This window comes from Acanthochromis polyacanthus, chromosome 22 (genome assembly GCF_021347895.1).
Source record: "Acanthochromis polyacanthus isolate Apoly-LR-REF ecotype Palm Island chromosome 22, KAUST_Apoly_ChrSc, whole genome shotgun sequence".
In the NCBI taxonomy this organism is placed as follows: Eukaryota; Metazoa; Chordata; class Actinopteri; family Pomacentridae; genus Acanthochromis; species Acanthochromis polyacanthus.
The window spans coordinates 10,864,625-10,889,177 of NC_067134.1; the positions used below are offsets into that span (position 1 = coordinate 10,864,625).

The 24,553-nt window shown below is 38.8% G+C and overlaps 1 protein-coding gene across 10 annotated transcripts in view; it reads left to right on the forward strand.

The window, feature by feature from the left end:
* Positions 1–4,534: 4,534 nt before the first annotated feature.
* Positions 4,535–24,553, forward strand: part of LOC110972487 (protein NLRC5-like) — a 52,664-nt gene continuing 32,645 nt past the window's right edge. For 3 of the 10 annotated variants that reach the window (XM_051942217.1, XM_051942222.1, XM_051942226.1), the window contains exons 1-8: positions 4,536–4,698; positions 14,898–15,060; positions 15,181–15,317; positions 15,427–15,494; positions 16,443–16,880; positions 17,047–18,625; positions 18,745–19,008; positions 23,967–24,005. In XM_051942217.1, coding sequence (XP_051798177.1) covers positions 16,490–16,880; positions 17,047–18,625; positions 18,745–19,008; positions 23,967–24,005 — 2,273 coding nt within the window. In that variant the 5' untranslated portion in view covers positions 4,536–4,698; positions 14,898–15,060; positions 15,181–15,317; positions 15,427–15,494; positions 16,443–16,489. Of the gene's footprint in view, positions 4,699–14,897; positions 15,061–15,180; positions 15,318–15,426; positions 15,495–16,442; positions 16,881–17,046; positions 18,626–18,744; positions 19,009–23,966; positions 24,167–24,553 lie in introns of all 10 variants that reach the window. The other 7 variants (XM_051942221.1, XM_051942224.1, XM_051942225.1 and 4 more) reach the window with 7 other exon arrangements.

Genomic DNA, 24,553 nt, shown 5'->3' on the forward strand with positions numbered 1-24,553 from the left:
AGATAGATGTATGAAGAAAATCAACCAAATTCACTCTGATTTTATTTGGAATAATAAGCAACACTTGATAAAAGGTGATGTGGTAAAATCAGTAGAGGAGGGGGTTTGAATGTCATTGATTTAGAAACAATGAATGGTTCAGTTAAATGAAGGTGGTTACAGACTTTATAAAACATGAACATTATGTGCTTTACCTTACTGCCTCATCTTTTTCGAATGCTAGGAGGAATTCGTTTTCTTTTAAGATGTGATTTTGATCCCTTGAGATTACCCTTTAAATGATCAGATTTCCACATGCAGGTGTTATATTGGAAAACGCTTTAAAAGCAGAACTTCACGCCACATAAAGCTACAATCTGAAATAACAGGAGTATTTATACAGAAGAAAGTCTTTATTTTGGAAGGATTGGACGGAGAAAAGAATTTGGGCTGTAACACTTAATGGATGAACATGGTGATATTTGAAGTTCTATTGATTTTAAAACTAAATTTAATTCAGATTGCTGCTATTAACATTCTGTGGTAATCAAAGTTATTCCAGTGGCTTTAACAAACTTGATCAAATGAATATTATAGTATTCATCTGGAACTCCTGATTCTAATAAGCTGTTTATTGACAGATATACATTTTTAGACATTAAATGTAAGAACAACATTTTGAGATTATTTGTAACAAAAGAATGTTTTCCTCTTCCCATTAAAAGAAAAGTTTGTTCTCCAACATTTTCAAAGGCTGACACTATCAAAGTCAGAAGCAGATTTTTGTCATTTCCTTTATTACTTAAAATGAGAGAAGTTCATTTTTAAACTGTTTATGATGTTTATCCATGTAGAGAATGTTTAAGAATGAGATTTAATCTGCATAATAACACATGCACATTTTGTGAAGAAGATGTTGAAACTCAAGAACATCTTTTCTCTACCTGTACTATTGTGAGGAGGTTTTTGGACAGAATGCATGAATGGTTGCTAACAAAGAATGTTAAACCTGTCGTTGAATACAATTCTGTTTGGTCTCTTCATGCTATACATAGATTTGGAAGACCTTCAAACTTCATGTAGCTTTCAGATTAGCTCAAGAACAGTGCTTCAGCAGAGAGCTTCATGGAATGGGTTTCCATGGCCGAGCAGTTGCATCCAAGTAGTACATCACCAAGTGCAATGCAAAGCGTCGGATGCAGTGGTGTTGTAGAAAAGGCCCCAAAGTTAGTTCATGTTCATCGATTGTTAGATTTTCTTTCTGTTAGATTCTGTGTCATTATGGACTTTAAGGGGCGAGGCGTCGCCCATGTGAAACGTGTTTGATGAGTGACGTCATGTGATGGTATGCGGCATAGATATATACAAACACCTGTTCCAACAAGAGGGGTTCAGTCTCAGACTGATTTTGGCAAATGTGATCTATTGATTATTGATTCACTCCATATGAACGTCAGAAGTGTGTTTGTATATATCTATGGTATGCGGCATGATAGAGGAGTACGTGATGAGACAGCAGTCGGCAGAGTCATTCTCCGTCAGACGTAGGTTGTGAGTGCATGAAGAGTAAGTATTGTCTGAGTGATTTGTGTGTAGTTAATGTTATTGTCGGGTTCATATTCTGTAATTATTCTTTAAGTTGCACTGTTAGGGCACTGTGCCTTTGTAAAGTTAGGCAGGTAATAGCAGATGTGTATTTTCGCCGTCTGACGTTTGGAGCGTCAAGTTGCTGCTGCGCTGGACGCAGCTAGCGATACTTCCGGTTACAAAATAAGAGCATGTCCATGTTTATATATTGAGAATGGTTTATTTTGAAACGCCAAAGAGGAAATTGTATGGGCATATATGCCGAATAGTGGAAGTAAGCGTATTTGATGATGTTCATGGATAAGTTTATGATTACGGAGCATTTGTTTACATTTCTGTTCCTATTGCTTGTGTATTTAGTTATAAATCATTGAAATATGTTTATGATTTCCTTGAAGAAAAATCACAACTAAAACTGCAAGTAAAACAGCCATCAACGAAGTCTCTGTGCCTTTTTATTTCATTCTCTGGATGAACTCAAATGGTGTTCTGGCCAACACTCCCTGTGTGAATCCGGTTACAACCCAGAACCATTGCTGAAACCTAGCCAATCCGTAATATCTCACTAACGGGTGTAAAGCACGACACCACTGGACTCTAGAATAGAATGGAAAGCCTTTATTGTCATTGTATAATGAGGATACAATGAAATTGGGAGCTTTGGTGCTTAGAAAAATATATACAATAAAAATACAATACAATAAATAAATAAATAAAAATAGAATAAAAATACAAAGAGAAAGAACAGCAATTATAGAAAAACAGGAGCTTTCAATTGCACATCCTGATAAAGTGACTTTACATACTGTTCTTGGAGGTGAGTGGAGATTCAGTGTGGAATGAATATTGCACAAGATTACACATGTAGTGCGTGTTCCTAGTGATGTTAATGTGTTCATGTTTTCTTGTTGTTCAGAGCACTGATGGCTCTGGGGAAAAAACTGTCCCTGAGTCTACTTGTTCTTGTTTTATACTCTGTAGCGCCGACCAGAGGGCAGAAGGTTGAACAGATTGTGACTGGGTTGGGATGGGTCCTTGATAATGTTTGTAACTCTGCTGAGATAGCAGGAGCTGGCGATATCGTCCAGGGAGGGGAGGGGGCAGCCAGTGAGAGCAGTGGAGATGAGTTCTCTGGAGTGACCAATCGTGCTTCTCCAGCTGGCAATCTGATGGACCAGTCTGGGTTTGGTGGTTACCAGAACAACCATACTTGTCGGACTGTATTGTGCCAAGTGTAAAGTTTGGTGGAGGGGGATTATGGTGTGGGCTTGTTTTTCAGGAGCTGGGCTTGGCCCCTTAGTTCCAGTGACAGGAATTCTGAATGCTTCAGCATACCCAGACATTTTGGACAATTCCATGCTCCCAACTTTGTGGGAACAGTTTGGAGCTGGCCCCTTCCTCTTCCAACATGACTGTGCACCAGAGCACAAAGCAAGGTCCATAAAGACATGGATGACAGAGTCTGGTGTGGATGAACTTGACTGGCCTGCACAGAATCCTGACCTCAATCCGATAGAACACCTTTGGGATGAATTAGAGCAGAGACTGAGAGCCAAGCCTTCTGGTCCAACATCAGTGTGTGACCTCACAAATGTGCTTCTGGAAGGATGGTCAAAAATTCCCATAAACGCACTCCTAAACCTTGTGGACAGCCTTCCCAGAAGAGTTGAAGCTGTTCTAGCTGCAAAGGGTGGACCAACATCACATTGAATCCTATGGATTAGGAATGGGATGTCACTTATGTTCATATGTGAGTCAAGACAGGTGAGCGAATACTTTTGGCAGTATAGTGCATATTGATTAAACCCAAATTTTGGCTCTGAATATAGGTTGAGTTGATTAAAATATTTATTTAGTTGTATGTATATTTCAATTTTATATATCTGGATTTAATTAATACACTTGTGAACTATTTCCACAAGAGTAAGCTGCATTTTTCTATAATTATGAGTACTGACAAGATAAAACACCAGATGATGGATCAGTTCATTCCAGCATTTCATGGACAACATTAATTTAAGCACTATTGTAGAGTTAATTTTATTTACTTGTCTGTATTTAAAATTACACATATTGAAATATAATTACAGCTCTAAGAAAAGAAAACAAAATCTATTTGGGAAGTAACATTATTTGTTGAAATAAAGAAACCTAAGACCTGTGTGGCTGATAATTTGTCTTCGTTTACATTTTGATGTCGTAAAATATTTATCATCAGTTTGGACAAGAGGGATAAATATGAACATTTAACAGTGAAGAGGGAACTGAAAAAGTGAAGGAGTGGTTTCAGATCAAATTCAAGACAGTTCAATTTTTTTACAGACCCTTTCCAAAAAAATAGAATACCATGGAAAAGTTTATTTCCATGATTCCATTCAAAAAGTTAAACTTTCATAGATCATAGATTCAGGGCCCACAATTTAAATAATTTCAAATATATGTTTATTTGCACATAATTTGGGCTTCCAGCTCACAAAACCCATGAAAACAGCAATTCAAATAATTAGAATACTGTGAAGAAATCAGTATTTACTTCTCAGTTTTGCAGAAAAAAAGAAATTAGGATCACATCAAATCAATCAAAATGTTTTACTTTGAAAACGATATGTCAATCTTCAATACTTGGTTGGGAATCCTTTTGCCTTCATCACTGCCTCGATGCCCTGTGGCATTGAAGCAATCAGCCTGTGGCCTTGCCTGGGAGTTATGGAAGCCCAGATTTCCTTGATGTTTGCTGTCAGCTCTTCTTTGTTTTTGGGTCTGGTGCCCCTCATTTTCCTCTTGATAACAGTGAAAATTTGTATTAGATCATTAGTATTTGATTCAGCACAGACATGTTCCAACAAGAGCAGTTCAGTCTCAGACTGATTTTGGCAAATGTGATCTATTGATTATTGATTCACTCCATATGAACGTCAGAAGTGTTCTTCAGCTGGTGTTTCTGGACCAACGGTGCCATCTGGTGGACATTACTGGATCCTACAAACATTCAGAGACACGCAGGAAAGTGAAACTCACAGAGCAGAAAACAGTTCTCGCCGCGTGGAAAGACAAACGGACAAAGTGTCTGTGGGAGAAACCCACCGAAGAACCTCTGTGACATCTGGAGGCAGTGGACGCAGTGACACGCAGGTAAGATCCAAAAGAACAGCTGAAAACTGTTTATGAAAGGTAGAATATGTTGACTTCTTAACTTTTCTACTGCGGAGGAAGAAACCACCCGCTTCAGTTTCCTCATACAGAGATTAAGTCTGACGTTTAAAACATAAAAACAGTTGAGGAATCATTTCTAAATCGGCCTGTAGTTCACAAATAAGCGTCAGTTTGATCAGTGCTAACGTCCTGATGGTTTACCAGAAAAACAGGAAGGGTTTTGTTGGAAATTGAGACCAGGCCCAGAAGTGGCTAATCGGGAGGACTGAGACATTTCCCGGTGGGCCGGTCTGATGTTTGGATCGCGAGGGGCGGTGTTCTCCTTTTTATTTATTTATTGAGCCAGTGTTCAGTCATGGCACTGGGTCGATCACGTATGTTGTTACCACCATAGATACGAAGAGTAGATAGCCAGCCCGCTGTAGCAGCCGGCTAATCGACGTGCCTACGTGACGGCCATCTTGGAGGGGGCAAAGTTCCCATTCAAAGCAATGCATGTACATTGAAAATAAATCATAATTTGCTCATTTCTCAACCGATTTTCGTGTGGTCTACTTTATTGTCAACGTCAAAGCATGTGCTATTGATAGAGAATATTTGATCTAAAAAAAAAGAAACACAGAAAAAGGCTTCCTACAAATGTAGCCTGCAATTTTAGTTATCTTATTATTTAAGTCCAGAGGCCAGGGACTAGACTAGAACAGGATAGAGTTTATTTACATTTACAATTAACAACAGAATTACAATAAACAACAGAATTATTATTATTTATTTATTTATCTCTCTCTCTCTAGGCTGTTATATATTTGCAGCAAACCCCTCTCTCCTCAGAGCTGCTTCCCACTTCTTCCTCAACCCATAGTCTTTAGGAAACCTACATGGAGTAAAAGAAAAAAGTAGACAGAGAAGTAAATAAGTCTGTACACTACAACATATTTAAAAAGAAATCATGCTAATAAATTAAGTACAAAGAACGGAATTAGCCAATATACTGGAGACCAGAGTTATTTAATTTAGTATAACCTTGTTTAGTAACATTTCAATTATTTGAGAGCAGTCCTAAAGAATTGCCTGTAATCTCAATCATAAAATGGGTTTGGAGGAATAACATAGATGCTAATCTGGATATATATGAGTTAGGCTTTATAACTACTATTGGTAGTATTGGTGGTATTAATAGTAATGCGACTACTATCTGTCTGCTTATCTGTGTGTCTTGTAAAATGCATACCTGCCAACTACTCCGGTTTTGCCGTAATGATTACGGTTTTCATGATCCCACTCCGGGTTACGGTTTTATTAATCAAAATATGGATTTTCACATAGCAATCAATCAAAAAACATCCAAAAACATGAAACACATTCACGAGATCGCTAAGAACCATATCTAAATTTAGAACAGAAGCAATCGGCACTGCATGCTGCTAATATCGACGGCTTGCATTGTTTACTAACACAAGTGGCAACATCGGTATGCGCGCGCAGACCCGGTGCAGGAGCTCCTGAAAATTCCACTTTAATATTCTTGGTGAACCAGTGTCTGACGACTGGGGTGTCTCGGAGTTCCCTGAACAAGAACAGAAAGATAGCGTTTAGGAAATTGCACGTCTCGGCTTTGGCCGCATCAATGGGCTCGCTTTGAGAAGGTGGTGGCGGCTGTTTGGGGCTGCCGCCGCTGACAGCCGCCTCCTGCTGCCTGCCGGACACGGATGCAGCAGATGGTGTGCTGTCCTGTTGCTGCTAGCCTGGTTCGGCATGTTGGGTATTAAAGTAATCCTTCAATGCGTTATCAGGCACTACTTTGACATACTGCACTGTCCTGGCTCAGGGCTTCTCCGGTATATCAGCAGGAACTGTTATATCAACTTAACGACTGCTCCGGAGAATGTGGAAATCAGTAAATCATTTTGAGCAGCTGCCCTGGCGCCTTCTCCGGCTCAAAGTGTCTTCATTACTAAACGTTTAGCCGCGGTAACAAAGCAAGTTCCTCCTGGTCGCTCTCAAAGTTGCCATCAGTGTTGTGCCAGTTCATACTTAAAAAGAACTAGCTCAAAGTTCAGTTCACATATCTAAAAATGAACTAGTTCACGTTCATAGTTCATTTTTTAAAAAAATGAGCTAAGTTCACATATCTAAAAATGAACTAGTTCACGTTCATTTGTTACTTTTGTTAGTACTCAATAAAAACCATCCATCACAAATCACTGCCACTCCAAAACTAAACAAAATGCTTGAACCAATAAAGAATCAAAAGATTCGAGACAATTATTACATCTAGGAGAAAAATAATGTTGAGATAGAGAATAGATTTTACCCCTTAAATAATGTGTGATCATAACATGTAGAAAATGGAAAATGCAAGGTGCAGTCAAGGTATAATGTACATTTAATGAAACCTTTATTTAGCCAGCATGAACCAAATTATGCAGGACTTCAAAAACAACAAGGCACATTCAGGTTCAGGGGGAAAAGACCTCTCCACTGAACAACATCCAGATAATTCTGAAATGCAGTAACTGTAAACCAGACAAAATTTGTCATGTACTGTAATGTCAACTTGGGCTTACCCTGCACAATGTGCAATACTTAGATTTTTATACTCTCAAAAGGAAGTAAACATTGAGTAAACAATGAAAATACCATTCACATTCATTTATAATAAAAAAACTTCCTCACTATATTTGTTCAAAGAAAATGAATAGCTAGCAGCTGAACAATCTAGCTTAAGTTGAGCTTCCCCTGCTCAATGTGCAATACTGAACCAACACATTCTAGCATCCTCAAAAGAAAGTAAGCAGTGAGTAAACAATAAAGAAATTGACATTCATTCAAATGTTTTTAAATCTTCCTGACTTACATTTGTCCAAAGAAACTGAATCGCTCTGAAAACTGAAAACCATACAGCATATAGTAATAAACAAACATAACGCTCAATTTCAGAAGCTGGATTCATCTGTATAGAAAGGAGACAGAGTCAGAGGCTTTAAAGTGCATAGTCAAGCAGCATAACTTACTGAAAGTAATCATTTGAGAAAAAAGCAAGTGGTTGACTCCTGTGTTTTTGTCATGCTCCTACACTGTTACAAGATGTTCTACTTTTTTATAGCAGCAATAAAGAGTTGCAATGGATATTACTAGTCCAATACATCAACCAAAGAAGTTAAACTTCTTTTAGCTTTCTGTTTGCATTCAAGAGCAGTTGCTTCTCAAAGTTTTCATCACCAAGCCTGTTTCTCCTGGGCCTGAAGATTTGGCCTCCAATACTGAAAAGTTTCTCCACTGGAGCACTTGAGGGGAGTGCAGTGTTGTATTTAAGGAAGAGCTTTTTGAGCCTGGGCAGCAGCATGTACTCTGCAAAGCCATCTGTGGGTGGTGCATCCAAGTAAGTGTCTGCTTCACTTTGAGATTCTGTGGGTTTTGTTTAAACCTGAAGAAGGAAGCTGTTGGATCTTTGTCACTGTCACCACTAGGCAGGCACTGATCAGGGTTTCGTTGTGCTTCTGAGTCATCTGAGTTGCAAGTTAGAAGTTCTCGCTTCAGCATCGCTCTGTAAAGCAGCCGTTTTTCCTCATCTTCCACCCAGTCGAGCTTGAATATTGGCAGCAGCATGGCTGACAATATGTGTTCCTTCTTCTCAAGCATGCCTTCGACTCTTGTTTTCAGTGACTGCAGGATGTTAAGAATGAGAGGACGGCATGCAATCAGACCATGTGCAGCAGTGGGTTTTGTTCTCTCCTCCAACAGGCCATTCAGATCATTTTGCAGTTGTACAATGGTTGGAGCCAAGTACCCAAGGAAAATGTTTTTCTCCCCCTGCAGGATATTCAGTGCAGATGCTAGGGGCCTCATTACATCCACAAACTTGTGTATGAAGCTGATTTCTTCTGCAGAGAATCGCCTGAAGCTGAACTCATCACAGACAGCATGCAGGATAAGGTTGTCATATGCATGAGTGACAGCATCAGCAGCTTCACTGGTGTCTGCCTTGGAAGTTAATGTGGCTATGTGAGACAGTTGCTTCATAGCAAGATACAAAGAGTTCCACCGTGTATCATTTGGAAACACAACGCCAATACCAAGCTTTCCCTCAACAAAATCTGAAGCTTTGGGGCTTCTTTTAACCCGGTTCCACAATGCAGATGCCTTAGCAAAAACAGACCTTGACAACGTTTTGTACTGTTTATCAGTCACCTTCTCTGTGTCTTTGGCAACAAGATTTAAGGTGTGAGCCATGCACCTTCTGTGAGGAGGAAGACAGGGATCTTCCAATGCTGAGAGAGGCTCAGGCTCCAAGTCATCCTCTTCATCAAAGCTCTCACTGGCAGCATCAGGAGGTGAGGTAGATCCTGGTTCATTTTCAGTTGCTCCATTATCGCTATCAAAATCTGGATCTGTATTTTCATCAGCAGTGGCAAAATCTTCTGCAAAACAGTTGAATGCTTTCACAAAATTAGCAGCATTTTCTGTCACAGTGCACACAATTTTGTTTTGGATTCTGAACTCTTTATGCACCTCTGACAACGCTTTGGCAAGCACGTCGTGTGTCTGCTCCTCTAACACGACAGCAAGCAAGTACTGCTGAGCTTCTCTGAGAGATAATATTTTTGTTGTGCCAATGAACAGTAATGCCCAAAAACGCCTTGTTCACTGTGGACCAGCAATCTGCTGTCTTACATACGGCATCAACTTCAGAGAGTTCGTTCTTTAAGTCAGAAATATTCACCTGGAATGCATTGTTCAATAGTTTCTGTACCTACTTTCTTGAGGGGATGTGCCTGGATGGCTGCAAACCAGTCACTAGTTTGATGAATGATGTCTTCTCAAGCTTACTCAAAGGCTGGAGATCTCCCACGATGTAATCCAATACAAGCTTGTTCACTTGTTGTTGAGAAACGAAGGAAACGGCTGGTTCTTTACTAAATGCGGTGAGCTTCACTTGGGTGGGTTTGCTCGGCGGTGGGCCTCTCCTCGTTAATGATTTCTTGCGTTCATCATTCAGTCGCAGATATTTGCCAAGATAGCTCGGATGCTTTAATTCTATGTGGCGTTTCAAATTTGAGCTCAATGTGACTGACGTATGTACTTGCTTGTTAAGTCCCGGTGGGCACAGTTTGCACAAAAACGTGAGTTTTTTTCCGTCTGAGTCTTGCTCTGTTTGTACATAAAACTCTCCCAAGTGTTCTGTAAAACTGGCTTCAGCAATGCCTGTAGCTGAGTCTGAATCGCGGGAACTAGCAGGACTAGCCATGCTGGACCGTCATGGTGTTTGCCGTAAACAGTTCTTCTTCTTCGTCGTCGTTTAATTTTCGCAACGCTGCCCTCCACTGTGCCGTAAAACCTGACTTTTCAAATGAGCGTGAACGTGAACTGCGTGTGCCACTCATTCTTGCCAAAGTGAACGGCGCTCTCGTTCACGTTCACGATATGAAAACTGAATCGTTCAGTTCACAGTTCACCGCAAATATGAACGTGTTCAGTGAACGCCGTTCATTGAACTCGTTCATGCACAACACTGGTTGCCATATCATCTGCTTTACTTCGATTCTGACAGCCGACAGCACAACAAGAAGTTCATAGTAACTGGTCTAGTTGTGAAAAATCTGCTGACTCTACTGTTGATGTGTGCAGACTCTTTGTGAATGTTAGGCTTTGAAATGACAAGACTTATTTTACATACAGTGAGGTATTTTTGATAAGTCAGTAATGTTGTTATTGGGTATAAGGATTCAAGTTATAACTTCCAAAAATATCTTTTCATGAACAGAAGTAGGTAATATTTCCTAATGACTTTATGGTAAATGAAACATAAAAAAAATTGTTTATTAGAATGAGAAATGTCATCACAATATTGAAAAATGTGATCTGGATGCCTGTGATATTTTAAGTTTAGTACCTGTCAAATTAAAGGAATATTCTGAAAGGCTATTATTAAGTTTGCCCTTGATCTTTTCCATCAGCATTTATTAATTGACAGTTTAAGTAACATGGAAACATGATTCTTAGCCACATTCTAAGTTAATTTAATGCTAAAAATCGCTTTGCTGCGGTGGAGTGATGATCTCCACCAGATCTCCACTAGTGGCAGTCTGCGGCTTCCGTCCGACGGTCAGACACAAACGGCAAGAGAAGGATTGTTTTCCAAGATTACTGCAGTTTAACAAATAGATCTGAATTGTTTCAGCACATTTTAAGTAAAACAACGAGATTCTATAAACCATCTGACCACATTTTAACCAGTGATTTCTCATTTCTGCCGATATGCATAATCTGATTTTTCCCGTTATTCTGGATTTATTTATTTTACTGGGACATTGCAAGTTAATCAACATTGTATTCTATAGAATCAGTGCACTGTAAATTCAATACACTGATTCTGTATGTTTTTATTTCTCAACACGTGGAACAATAATAAATAGAGATGAGGATATTTATGCTACTAAACCTTTATCAGCCCACTCTTGAACTAGATGCCCAGCTGCTGTTTCAGACAAGAAACGCAATCTCACAATTGAAGACATGCAAAACAATAAAATAAGAATTTGTAAAAACAGACCAAATAAGATCAGCTTGCTGCACTGTTCAACACCAAGTTCCATCTGAACAATCTCAGTCTAAAAAAGACTGAAAACCAGCTCTTCAATGAACACCTTTGCACTTCACATACTATATATGTAGCTCTGACCTATATCCCATAGAAGAAGATGGAGAATATCAGTAGCTGTCAAAAAATGTGTTTTTTTGGGGGGCTTTTTAAATTGCTATATTTGACAGGTTAGTAGAGAGGCAGGCTGGAGTTGAGCTAGGACCGCTGCATTCAGGTTCAACATCCCTGTTTCTAGATCACCTGTTCAGCCAGCTGAGCTATTTGAAAGCCCCAGTACATGTGTTTCACTGAAAGGAATTGGTGTCTTTTCTCAATGACATGTCAGTTTAGAGTAGTATGACACAACAAATTTGTACTACTGGTTTGAACATGGATGTCCTGTGAATTTTGCAAAATTATGGCATTTCAAATCCAATACGTTAAATACTGCTGGGCTGTTTTGATCAAATTTTGACATTTGTGTATTTAAATAAGACAGTGTAGCTGCAATGTGATCTAAACCTGCCAGTACTGTATAAATATATCGCTGTTATAGTGCAACACTTTGGCATTCTGTTAGCACATGGTTTGGTGAACTTCTTGTTAAATAACATGAACAGGTTTAACAAGTTCTAACAGTAAACAGTGATCACAGCTCCACTGCTTCCAACTGCGCTGATGTAATTTTTCTTTCATGTAACCTGATAGTGCATGACTTTTAAAATGAGAACGCCTCTTATTTCCAGATATTTTTGTCAAGATTAAAATGGATAGTGCAGCAGAAATCTCATTTTATAGATGAAGTTGTCCCATTGTTTATTTCCTGGTCAATCGGTAAAGGGTCCTGAAAGCCACACCTACAAAATATCTGACTCAGAAACGCTGCTATCACCAGTTTAATAGGAACACCAGTTAATGTTGAACCACAGCTGTGCGCCGAGTGCGCAGGGACCGTCTGCAAATTGCAAAACCGCTGCAACAGCGAAGACAGATATTACACAAATATTCAGTAACTTAATTCTTTTACACTATAGTGTCACCAACATCACTGCATCAGTTGTCTCCTGCTGGTCATGCTACAACTCTTGGTTTGAGATAAAAATATTTTTAAAATAATTTTAAGGAATTTGTTTTGTAAAAAAGTTCAGTAACATCATTCTTGTACCCTGTAGTGTCACCAAATTAACTGCAGCCATCAACTGACTCCTGGTGGTCATACTGCAAGTCTTGGTTTGATATATATTTTTAAAAGCTTTAAGGGATTTTTATTAGTAGTAAAATTCGCCAATTGATGGCTGCAGTGATTTTGGTGACACTAAAGTACATAAGAGTGAAGTTGTGTTTTATATTTTTATATATATATATATATATATATGTATATATACACACACACACACACACACACACACACACAGCGTCTTGACATTTTTGAAGCTATTTTTATGAGCATTAACTCAGCTAGCTTTGTAATGATGCTAGCAAAGTAGCCGTAGCAAACAAACAGAGCAAACGGTCGTTTGGATTATAGACTGCATCAAAAAAGTCTTTCCGATACAATCTATGGTTTGGAGTTGACTTTTACTTTTCTTTTTGACATATTTTACTTTCTATCCAGCTGCTTTAAACAGGTTTTAAATAACAAATCAATATAATTGATTGCTTTTCAGTGTGTAGAATATTCTGTAAATATCTTAGGAGTCAAAATAAATACCTCTAAGGAAAGCTAATATATTTTTTAATGGTAAGCAGCTAGTTGATGCTAAAAACTAGCCAACATTTAGCTTGTTGCTAAAATATGAACACAGTATGTACATGTTCTTTGATAATGATTTTAAGATGAAGTTAAAAATATAATTTTCTGTTGTCATCGTTGGAGAAGGATTCATTTTAGTTAATTGGGCGCCAAAGACTTTGAAACGTTTAACTGGTGACAAGTTTTCAACCATGAAGCCTGGATAGGTGTGACTTTAAAGGACAATAACAAGATACTGTAACCAGTATTAATAATAAGCCTTAAAATGCAGCTTTATTCAAAGTGACAGGATGCCAGAGATGACAAGAGAAAGAGAAGAACAAGCTGTTAGCAGGGTTGATGCTTCCAGGTCAATTGGGGCTGTAACCAGGTACTTAAATGTCCACAAGTCCACCATTTATCATCTAAGAAGTCATTTCTGACAGCTCTGGATGTCTGACAACATGATCCTGTTCCCTAAAATATCTGCCAACTTTGCCAAGCCCTTCAGAAGGAGAACATCATTAGACAAGCAGCAGTTACATTCTCATTTAGTCTTTGTGGTGTAAATGTGTTGCTCAATGCAAAGCTAGTATTGGACAAACTCCTTCCTGACTTATGATAGAACTGTCTGCCCATTATCATTTCTGTGCTGTTTCATGACATCCATTCTGTTGTTGAGATGAAGTGTGCTGAAACAACAAGTAGATGTTCCCCAATATTATAAAATAATGAATGGAATTGAGTAACTTATAAAATGCTTCCTTTGTATTTTTGTTCAGTATTCTTTGTACCAAGTACAGTTTGTTTGTGGGAGTTGTGTTAAATTCCTCTAAGAGAAATAAATAGCTGCATACAAACAAAACTAGATTTTTATTTATTCTGTCTGTCAAGGAACAAGGGGGGTTGAACCCAGGGTGCAGGCCCCACAGACAGGCAGACGGATTAGGACTGAAACCAGGATTTTATTCAACAGAAATGCTAACCACAGACTGAACTAAGTAACGCAACCAAACTTCATACCGAAAAGAACGAATTTAACAAAGAACCAAACAGAGCACTAAAAGAACAAAGAATCATAACCTAAACAGGCCACTACATGGGCAAAGAGCTAAACTTAATGGTAGTAGCCAGACAGGAGGAGTCCGGAGCCGAGACTGACCTGGGCGGAGTGGCTGGCTGAGAGCCAGCAGGATCAATGGACCAGCGGAGAGTGACGGGGCAAGCCAGGCTTTATCTGCCACTGATTGCCGATTGGGCACCGCTGTGCTCCCATAGCACCTGTGCACAATCGGCCTGGGCCGACAGCTGGGCAGGAGCGCAGCACAGAGAAGGGAGGGACCATGACACTGTCCTTAGTTATGACTGCATAAAAAAGTCTGTAAAAATAGTTCATACATGCTCTAATTCTGCTTAAAATCATCTTTAGTTTGGTTGGTCCCAGAGACTGTATTTGCTTGTAGCTTAAAGGAACTCTGTTGTATGTTGGTTGATTATTAGTTGCAGTGTATTTTAGGGACAATAACAACTTAATCACAAGATAGATTGTGTGTGTCTTTTAAAATTTTCAGAGATGGTGAAAATGCTTTTCAGCCGTCACTAGAGCTCAATCTCACACTTCCCCCAAACTTCCACTGGGGCACAAAATATCGGCCTACAAATTTCTCAGTACTGCTCAGAAAACCGTAAGGTCACTGCCCAAAATGCTTAAAATAACATCAAAATGTTAGGATTCTGTAATAATTTGTATTTTGAAAAAAAAAAAAGTTAAGCTGCCTCGTTTGAAGTTCTTGAAATTTTATCGCCTCCTCTTACAGAAAGGAAAATTTCCATTTCTTAAATATGTAAACTTTTTCATTTCAGAAGTTTCACTGCTGGACAGAGGATCTATTCTACTTTACTGTGAAATCTATTCTCAGTGTGTGCAGACTGGAGGTTTCACATCACCGTTGTGAAAGTTTCATACTGAACCATGGCTGGATCCAAAATGCTGTTTTATGGTCATATATCCTGCAGGTACCTTCAGGTGAGCTCAGACAAACTTTCTGTCAGCAGCTTTCTTTGTCTGTGTTTCTGTAAATAACTAGGTTTGCACAAAGTTTAATGTTTTTTTTTTTAAACTTTTGACCTTTTATATATTTTACAGGTGTCCTCGGTCTCATGTCACTTGCTATCCAACAATTCTTTGTGAGGCGGTTTAGTCTCATCCCACAGAAAATGAAGAGAATCTCACTCGGCTCATGTGGCCTCCTGGTCCCAGTGCAGAGAGGAACAGGTGTGATGGTGTGTGACATGAACAGATATTTACAACCAATCATAGATCAAAGCTATTCTGAAAATATTCCTATTGTCGTTTTTTATCGTGATATTTTTCTTATTTTTGTCTTATAAGGCAAATCTCATTCCAAAGGTGCTGAGCAGCTGATAGTTTGTCATCAGAGGAGACTTTGAGGCTGATGTGTAAGTGTTTCTCTCTGATATACTGAGCAGTCTGCATGGAGCTGTGTGTGACGGGGTTCTTACAAATGTAGTGAACTTGTTTTGATGTCTTCAAACATTTCAGTTTGACAATAAAACCACGAATCTATGTATAGAACACATTCCACAGAAAGACATGTCATATTTCTGTTTCACAATATTTCCAAATGAATTAAACAATGCAGATGAACAATAACAAATGTAAACATGATTTGAACATGATTCATTGATGTGAACAAAATGTACACATTATCAAATACATATTAACACGTCCACAGCAAACTGCAGTTTATTGGTCAGACCAGTAGAGCATTACTATGTGAGACTTAACAGTTCAGAGACGTTCAGTATTAACTTTACTTGGAGCTGTTAGTCATTGGTGTGGTGAATACTTGGTTTCAGCCTCAAAGTGACAATCCTGGTGGGTTTGACAACTTTTAAACTTCCTCAGAAGCCACAGATTCAACCAGGTGTTTTACCTGTGTTACAGACAGGATTAGTGTAGTTTATCTGATTACAGAATAAGATTGTTTGGATCCCTACCTTCCCTTTTTGGTAGCATATTCTTCAGTAGGACATGGATATCTATCATTGAATTAGTTATGGACTGGTTATTGTTCTGCCCCATTAATCAGACGTATGTAGAACATAATTAGACAAAAACGTTTCAGTGAAGGTTTGCCTTGAAATTTGTGTTATTCCAAATTTGAAAAAAGATTTTCATCTTTACTGTAAATGTACATTGTTTCCTAATACATAATCTTTATCAGCACTGGCTTAGAAATAACATATCGGTAGACACCTACTTTTAACTGAGATACAAAATTAGAGTTGATGTTGAACTGCAAATATTGCTTCATCTAAGTTCCTGAGTAACATCTGATACATCACAGGCAGAGTAATTATTTAACATTTTGTCTTGTTCTGCAGGTCATTGACGTTGGGTCTGTGAGCAGAACTCACAGGAGTCAGGAAACATGGCTTGTACATCACAGTCCGCCTTAAATTATGTCAAGAGTGCCAGAAGGCACCTTGTGAGAGAATTACAGAATCTCTCTGTGATTCTGGAGAACTTGAATCAGAAAAGATTTCTCAGTGATGAGGATGTCAGAAACATACAGGCAGAGGGTGATGACTACGATAGAACCAGAAAAATCCTGGACTCGGTCATGATAAAGGGGGAAGCAGCCTGCTACGAGTTACTCAGAATTATTGACGTGACGAGGAACAGGACTTTAGAAAGGCCGGCTCCTGTCCCTGAGAAAAACACTGGAGCTTCCACTGGAACCCAGAAGTTTGACCTTCACCACTGGATCAGCTGCTTTTCTTTCAACGAAGACACACAAATGGATGTGGACTACCTGCAAGGTATTGTGAACAAAATCCTGCTTCAAATGTGTCACATTTCTTATTATTCAATTTACCAATTCTGCGTAGTGCATTTTATTGTCTGTGTACAATTTTGGAAGAATTCAGGAGAAAACCTGTGGTTTTGTCATATTAAGTTTATTTTGTCGCTGTTATTTTATTTTAGGACCAAGACCATGCCACAGATATCAGAAAAAGTTGAAGTTTAAAGCACAAAAATTATCTCAAGAGTTTTGGAATGCAAGTAAAAACCTTTTTGAAGAAAACAGGAGGCCTGATCTGTCATACACCTCACTTGTATTAGACACACAGAAAAGCACCTCTTTGTCTAAAATCAAGAAAGTGAAGAAAAAGAAAGGTAAGATGAGTCGACATAAGAAACTGAGGACATACATCCCTGAGGACAAACCAAAAATTTCCCCCACTGACCTTCTGAAAACACAAGAAAACATCCTCTTGGTCGGGAAGCCTGGAATTGGAAAAACAGCAGTCGTTTGTGAAATGTTGAGACTGTGGGCAGAAAAGGACAACAAGGAGTTAGATTACATGTTCTACTTTGACATGAGGGAAATGTCCCAAACCACACAAACTATGAGCCTGAAGGATCTTCTTTTCAATGCGTTCAGTGAACCAGATGGAGGTGTGGATGAGGTTTTACAGGATATAAAGAGTAACTCTGATAATGTTACCATCATTTTTGATGGAGTCACAGATCTGTCTCCATCAGTGGTGCGGAAGCTTGTAGAGAAAGAACTACTACCTGATGCAAAGATCATCATAACCTGCAGACCAGATGATGAGGAAGACTTCTTCTCTGAGAACTGTCTCAGAGTGGAGGTGAAAGGATTTAGTGAGCAGACCATAAAGTCCTACTTATCTGCAATGCTCAGCGACACACAGAAGGTTTTGAGCAGCTTGGAGTTGCTAACTCTTTGCCATGTACCAATGTATGCTCTGATGGTGGCTGCCTGTTCTTCATCAGAAGACTCTCCACAACCATGCACTATAACAGAAATCTACATCGACATTGTTCGTTACTGCCTTCAGATAAACAGCAACAAAACAAATAGCAAAGATCTAAACTCCATCAACACCAAGAGAGAGGAAATACTGTCTTTGGCTGAAAAAGCTTTTCATGCAACTCAGGGAAAAACTGTGAACCTGACTGAAGTGCCCTGTAAAGACAGCTGTGTCCTTTCCTTCCTGAAAACACTTTTTATCAATGAAAAAGAAACTAGACACGCATTCCTCCATTACACACTGCAGGAGTTTTTTGCAGCCGTGTGGCTCTTAAAGAATCCTGATAAAATCAGGAATGTTTTTCAGCAGAGCCTCACTGAGGAGATGAAACACATGAAACATTTGATCCCTTTCATGTGTCGACTGTTGAACAAGAAGAGCCCAAGTTGGATGAAGTGTCTGATTCCAGCTGAGGAGCTCAACAGTACATCTAAGTGGTTCTTTAAGGAGCTGATAACCACATTTATCCCAGATGTCGACATATTGTTCTTATGCCAGTGCTTGTATGAGTCCCAGAGTCCAGAGGCATGCATCTACCTTCTAGACAAACTGGACTACCGTCTTGAACTCTGTGGAGAGAGTCTTGATCCTTACCCCTGCTGTGCTGTGGCCTATGTGGTCAATCAGTCAAAGGAACGGAAAATAAGGTTGAACCTTGATGATGATGTCACGATATCAGAGAAAGGAATGAGACAACTGTTTGGGTGCCTTCAAAATGTCCAATGGTACGAGTGACTGTGTGTTTTTAGTGTCACATTACTGCTCAGGTTACAACATACAGTATAATGAGAATGATATTCTGCTGTGTTTTTGTTTGATCATGAGATTATTCTTTAAACTACAGGTGTGACCTTTTGCCACAGCAGCTGTGGAAGATTTTTCTTCTCAGTGAAGAACAGATGGACTTTGTAAGTTTACTTGGCCTTGATGACAATCAGTTGCACCTTCCAGTGGAGGGTAAAAAACAGCTGTTTGAAAGAGCTGTGGAAGTCATGAAGAGGATGACAACAAAGGTCAATGTCTGCCTCTACTGGGACAGAGAAACTCCTGTCTGCCAGAGTCGCTGTGAGTCCCTAATAGAGGCTTTGCCATACATCAGCTCACTGAGGTATGTAGCTTTAGTCTAATAGAGATTTCATGTTTTAACTAATCTGTCAATGTTGGAATGTAAGTCCTTCTGTCTGCGTAGAGTTGTCCTCGCACCAATCATGTCACAACAATGGTACTTTTAATGAGTTGACTGAATCATGTGGTTTCAAGTAGGGATGCAACAATCCACATTTTTTCACTTCCGATCCAATTCCGATACTTGAATAGCATTACTATTTGAATACCAGAGCTCTGCTTGCTTTGATATTATTATTATCATTATAGTTGATTTTATATGAGGCTGGAATAAACTCATCTCTACAGGGAAGTATGACCTTGAATTGTGAATGCTACAAGAGCCAGTATACTTAATTTGTGCTGATCAGATGAAGCATCCCTTTGTATTTTCTTTGGAGAGCTTTAGTGTTAGAGAAGTTTACCCTTTGTATCTGTCTTGGATTTAATACCCTTAAGCCAAGTGTCCTCTGCATTTTTCTCGCATGTAAATGTGCTGCATCTGAAAATCGCCCACTAGGTTGACGGTTACGAACTTGCCACGACATTGTTACATGACGGTGCTTTCAGCTTGACAGTCTGGCAGATGTGTCGGACCAACATGGCGGCTCCTCCACAAACTTTCTCATTTATTTTGAAAACATTTCAACGAAAAGTATTTCTGAAAGCATCTGAGGTGAGAAATAAGCTGTGCAGTAGCGCAATCTGTCCTCATTTTAGTTCACCAATGGCTAGTTTAGACATTTGACGAAGGTTTTGTGATGCCTCGGATCTCTACACTCTGCATCAAATTTGTATAAAATAGAAGTCGAGTGTACTTTATGCAAATGAGCTCCAAATAAACACATCTGATTGCAGCTGGAAATGCACAGCAACCGGATCAGCATGTGCTTTGTTTCGAGCTGCGAGCTGGTGTGTTTACCCGGAGCTCAATTGCATAAAGTAGACTTCTACTTTATGCAAATTGGATGCCTTGTGTAGAGATCCGGCTTTCAGAAATACTTGTTGCTTAAGTGTTTTTTAAATAAAAGAGAAAGTTTGCAGCCAAGCCACTATGTTGGTCCGACACATCTGTCAAGCTGAAAGTGCTGTCATGTGACAATGTTGTGGCCTGTTCATGACCATCAACCAAGCAGGCGATTTTCAGATGCGGTGCGTTTCCATGCGAGAAAAATGCATCTAGTGGATAAGTACCTTCACAGTTACATATCTGTTTTCAGGATGGGATTTCCCTGTTATCAGGATTTCCTGTTTTCTGACTTCGTTTTCGGACCTTATACTGACCTAAAGTTGCCTGTTGAAATACATGCACACATTGGTACATATCATATTTCCACACAGCAGAAATGTTGTGATGAAAAGTTGGTTAGCCACAGTGCTACTCAGTGCTCGCCTGCTAGCTGGCTGCAAACTGTGGAATGGATTTTCTCAAAAACATTCATCTGGTCTTCTTATTAATGCAATAATTTTGAGTTCTTTTTTTCTGAAAAAAAGAACTGAAAGTTATTGTGGAATGGATTTCCTGAATGGAGGCGGGTCTTATTACTCTGCGTCTCATTGAGACACGTTCCATTCAAGAAACCCATTCCACATTTTGCAGCCAGCTGGCAGAGCAGTTGGCAGGGAATTATTTGTGGAGTCATTTCAGCAGTATTTTACTGGTGGACTGAACAGCCGTGAGTACAAACAGAGCAATAATGACAACGTTAAAGCTGACAACAAGAACATTTCGGAACAGTTTATTGATGTCTGTGTGTTTTGAACAGGCATCGGTACAGTCGCCTATGCTATGCATTGCCGTTGTAACAGCTGCCTCCCTCACTGAATATCACCAGTTGATCGAAAGCATCCATTAACGTTTTCGTCCAGTGCCATCTCTTGAACAAAAACTAGCACACGTCTCGTCATGTTTTGGTCATCAGAGAGCCGCGTTTATTTCGTCATCGTTTCGTTTTCGTCATGAAAAAAAAGGGTCGTCAACGAAATAATTTCGTCATTGTCATCGTTAACGAAAACAACACTGTGTTGGTCAAAATAAACTAAAATACATGATATTAAACGCGCAAACGATCAAATCTGTTTATTTCTCACCATAATCCTTAAAACAAACTTTAACACAACCAAAAGTGAACATATTCCTGATTATACAGCTAACAAATACGTGAGTTATTTAATTCAATAAAACTATATGTGAATGTGCTCTAGATACTAAAAAAATATGTCACAGTGAAGATCTAACATGTCACACATATGGTAATGAATATCACAAGTTTCACCTTTCACATTCTTAATGGGAAATAAATTCAAAGGTTATTATGACATTCATTCTGAAATTATCGTATCCTCCAACGTCAGTAGAGGGCACTGTGGGACTGTGGAGGAAATTGAATTAAACAAGCCATTTAATAATTCCAATTTCATATAACCTACAGATATGAATTTTGAGTATGTGATAGAGAAAGTGTTCACTGTTGTTTTGGTAAACATGGAAACACAAAATACATCTCAGAAATATGAACTTTGAGTATGTTTTGTTTCAGTTAAAAGTTGGAACCAGTCTCAAACCAGTTCTCCATGTGGGTCGTAAAATTTTACGACCAGTTCTTATCAGATCCTGCTAAAGGGAGGCAACATGGCATTCCTGGGAGAAGGAAGGTTAGGTCTGGATAAGTGTTGATTAAAAGAAAACATTCACAGCATAAAGTGAGAGTCATTGTCTTTCCAATGGTTCTTCCAAGGTGTTAATGTTCTGCAGGGAACTCCATCCCTCTGCAGGAGGTCTGAATGTCCTCATTTGCTGTAAAAGAAACATTTCATCAGTTTTCTCCAGAAACTGGGGATTGTTGTGGCACAGATGTCCTGCTGTCATTCAACCATGGCATTAATGGTGTTTTTCTGTAGGGAGAGGAGAGAGTTCTGGACCTGTCCAATGTCCAAAATGGCAGTTTGATGTGGGTCCTAGACCCCCATCCTAAGGGAGTGGTATACTCTGAGTTGTCATCTCCTCTGGAATTCCAAAGACCAAGCGTGTACGCTACATCCTGATAATGCAGAAGTGAACTCATGATATTTTCTGAACCACATGTAGCTGAATGTTACAATAATACAAAACATATAAATACCTTTAAAATGAAATATTTGATCACAAACATTAACACAAAGTTATTTTCTTTTATCTTTCATAAGTGATTGAGCAGGTGTGACAATTTTTAGCACGAAAACCAAAATGATCCAAGTAGAACAGAGTTCTGGAATTTCAAAATGGTTCTTTATAAATAACTAAGAAATTATTTTTGAATAAAAGCATCTGACTTCATTTTCAGTCTCCACAAATTCAGCTCAGTGCGTTGTCCTCCTATTTATTGCAGAGATGCTTGAAGGTAAACTCTTCATCAGTCACTATAAATATTCATGTTGTCACACTTGAACTTTGTCAGAGTCCAGCTGTGACTTTGGTCTTAAAGTTTATTCTCAGTGGAACACAAAGCAGAGGATCCATTTTGTTCCTATCAAACACTTTCCTTCATGGTCATAAATTTACCAGTAAAGTGTTGGTCACATTAGTGGATGAGGTTAGCATTAAATATATGTCCAAGTATGAAAATGTCCCACTAGAAACATCCCACTATCCCAACAGATGAGTGGATTTGGTTCTATGCTGCTGTCATCCTCATAATCTGATGCAGTGATAATTCCCAAAGAAATGACACCAAACTACATGACAAGTCTCCTCCAAAGCTACGTTTATGTCTGCAAAGTGGGTCTGAAGATGACAAATATGCCCTTATAAAAAATAGGCATATATTTTCTTCATTATATTTGGAGAACAATTCAGAAACTGCAGAACTCTGTTTGACACGGATCAGACTTTTTACCAATATTTTAGTTTTTGTGTTTCAAATTGTCAAACCTGCTCAGTGAGTTATGACGGTTCAGTGAAAATACATTTTCTTTCATTTTTGTGACCAAGTCTTTTATATTCAAAAGTATTCTGTATGTTCTGTGTGTATTATTGTGACATGCAGCTACATGTGGTTCAGAAAATATCACTGGTCGAGTTTTACATCAATATTTTATTTGTTAATGTGAGCATTATGTCTCAGGGGCAAAACACCAGCCAACCCAAAGCGAGGATGCAGCACTCATTCATTCTGCTACACATAGTAGTTCCTGAGATATTGTTGTTCAAACAGTCTGAAATTTCAGTGTTCAGAAAAAGCTGCTGAAAGTGGGTCAACGGTTCATTATTAAACTCAAGCATTTATCTTGGAAAAGATTTGATTTATCAGATGATATCTGACAAATATCCATATTTTATACTTTAAAAAAAGTTCCGTCAAATCAGAGATAGTCGAGCAGAAATGTAAAAAATGTATGATTTGAGATGGAATGAACCAACATTTTATATTTGATTTCGACATTTTGTTTCATGATTCTTGACTAATTGTAATTTAATTGAATTGTGTATTCAGTTAGTAGGACGGTGTGTAATTTTCATGTCCATTATTTGTCATGTTGTTGGTCAACTGAACATGAATATGAAAGAGTTGATAGAACTTTATGAAGGTCACTGACTGACTGAAGCAATGAAGCAGAGAGAAGAATGTGAGTTTATCTGTTGATGTAGAAATATTTCCTGCAACACTTTGGAAACATGTGACAGTCTTGTACCTGTATGAGAAAAATGAAAAGATGTGGATAATAAGAGCTGCAGCTCAGTGACAACAATTCAGTCATGTTAATACCTCTTCATAGAAAAACAGAAACACAAGACAGAACACGAAAAACTGACATTTAAGGTGGTATTGGGTTTGTGAATATATCAGGAGTTTGAAGATTAAATGTGTAACCTGTAAAGCATCTGTTACTGCACTGATGAAACAGGAATCATTCCTCATGTGTAGTTGTATTTCTATGACTGAGATGAAATCATTAAAACATGTTTTTCTCTTCATTTTACAGAGTTCAGTGGTGGAAGTTCGGTCTTGATGAAACAACCAGGTTCTTTGTGAATCTGTTCTGTGCAGCAGCAGAGAGAGAACAGCAGACAGGAGAGAAGATACTGGAGCTGTTATCATCAGTGTGCAGATATGAAACATTTCCTCTTAACCACCATTGGTGTGATTTCCTCCTGGACCTGTACTCTTACGTGGCTAAAACAGGTCTGAGAGTCCTTCCATCATTACAGTCAGTTTTCCAGTCAGCTCCTGCAGTCTGGTACATAAACCTCTCAGAGAGAAAGACCTCCATCCTCCTGGAAGTGCTGAAACTCCAATCAGAGAAGAAACCAGTGGAGCTGACAGGCTGGTCACATGAAGAGAGTGAAGTGAGGAGTTTCCTGCAGTGTCTGCCTTATATCTCACAGCTCAGGTAAATGAATTCTACTTTACACCATTCAGTCTATACGAGGAGAAATCCATGAATTCTAATGTCATTGTACTGATTCAAACATTTCAGTGACATTCCTTTGTCATCAGTTTTATATTTCTACATTATGACTTTATCCACATGGGGTCATATTTCAGTTCCATTTCATCTCTGCCCCATTT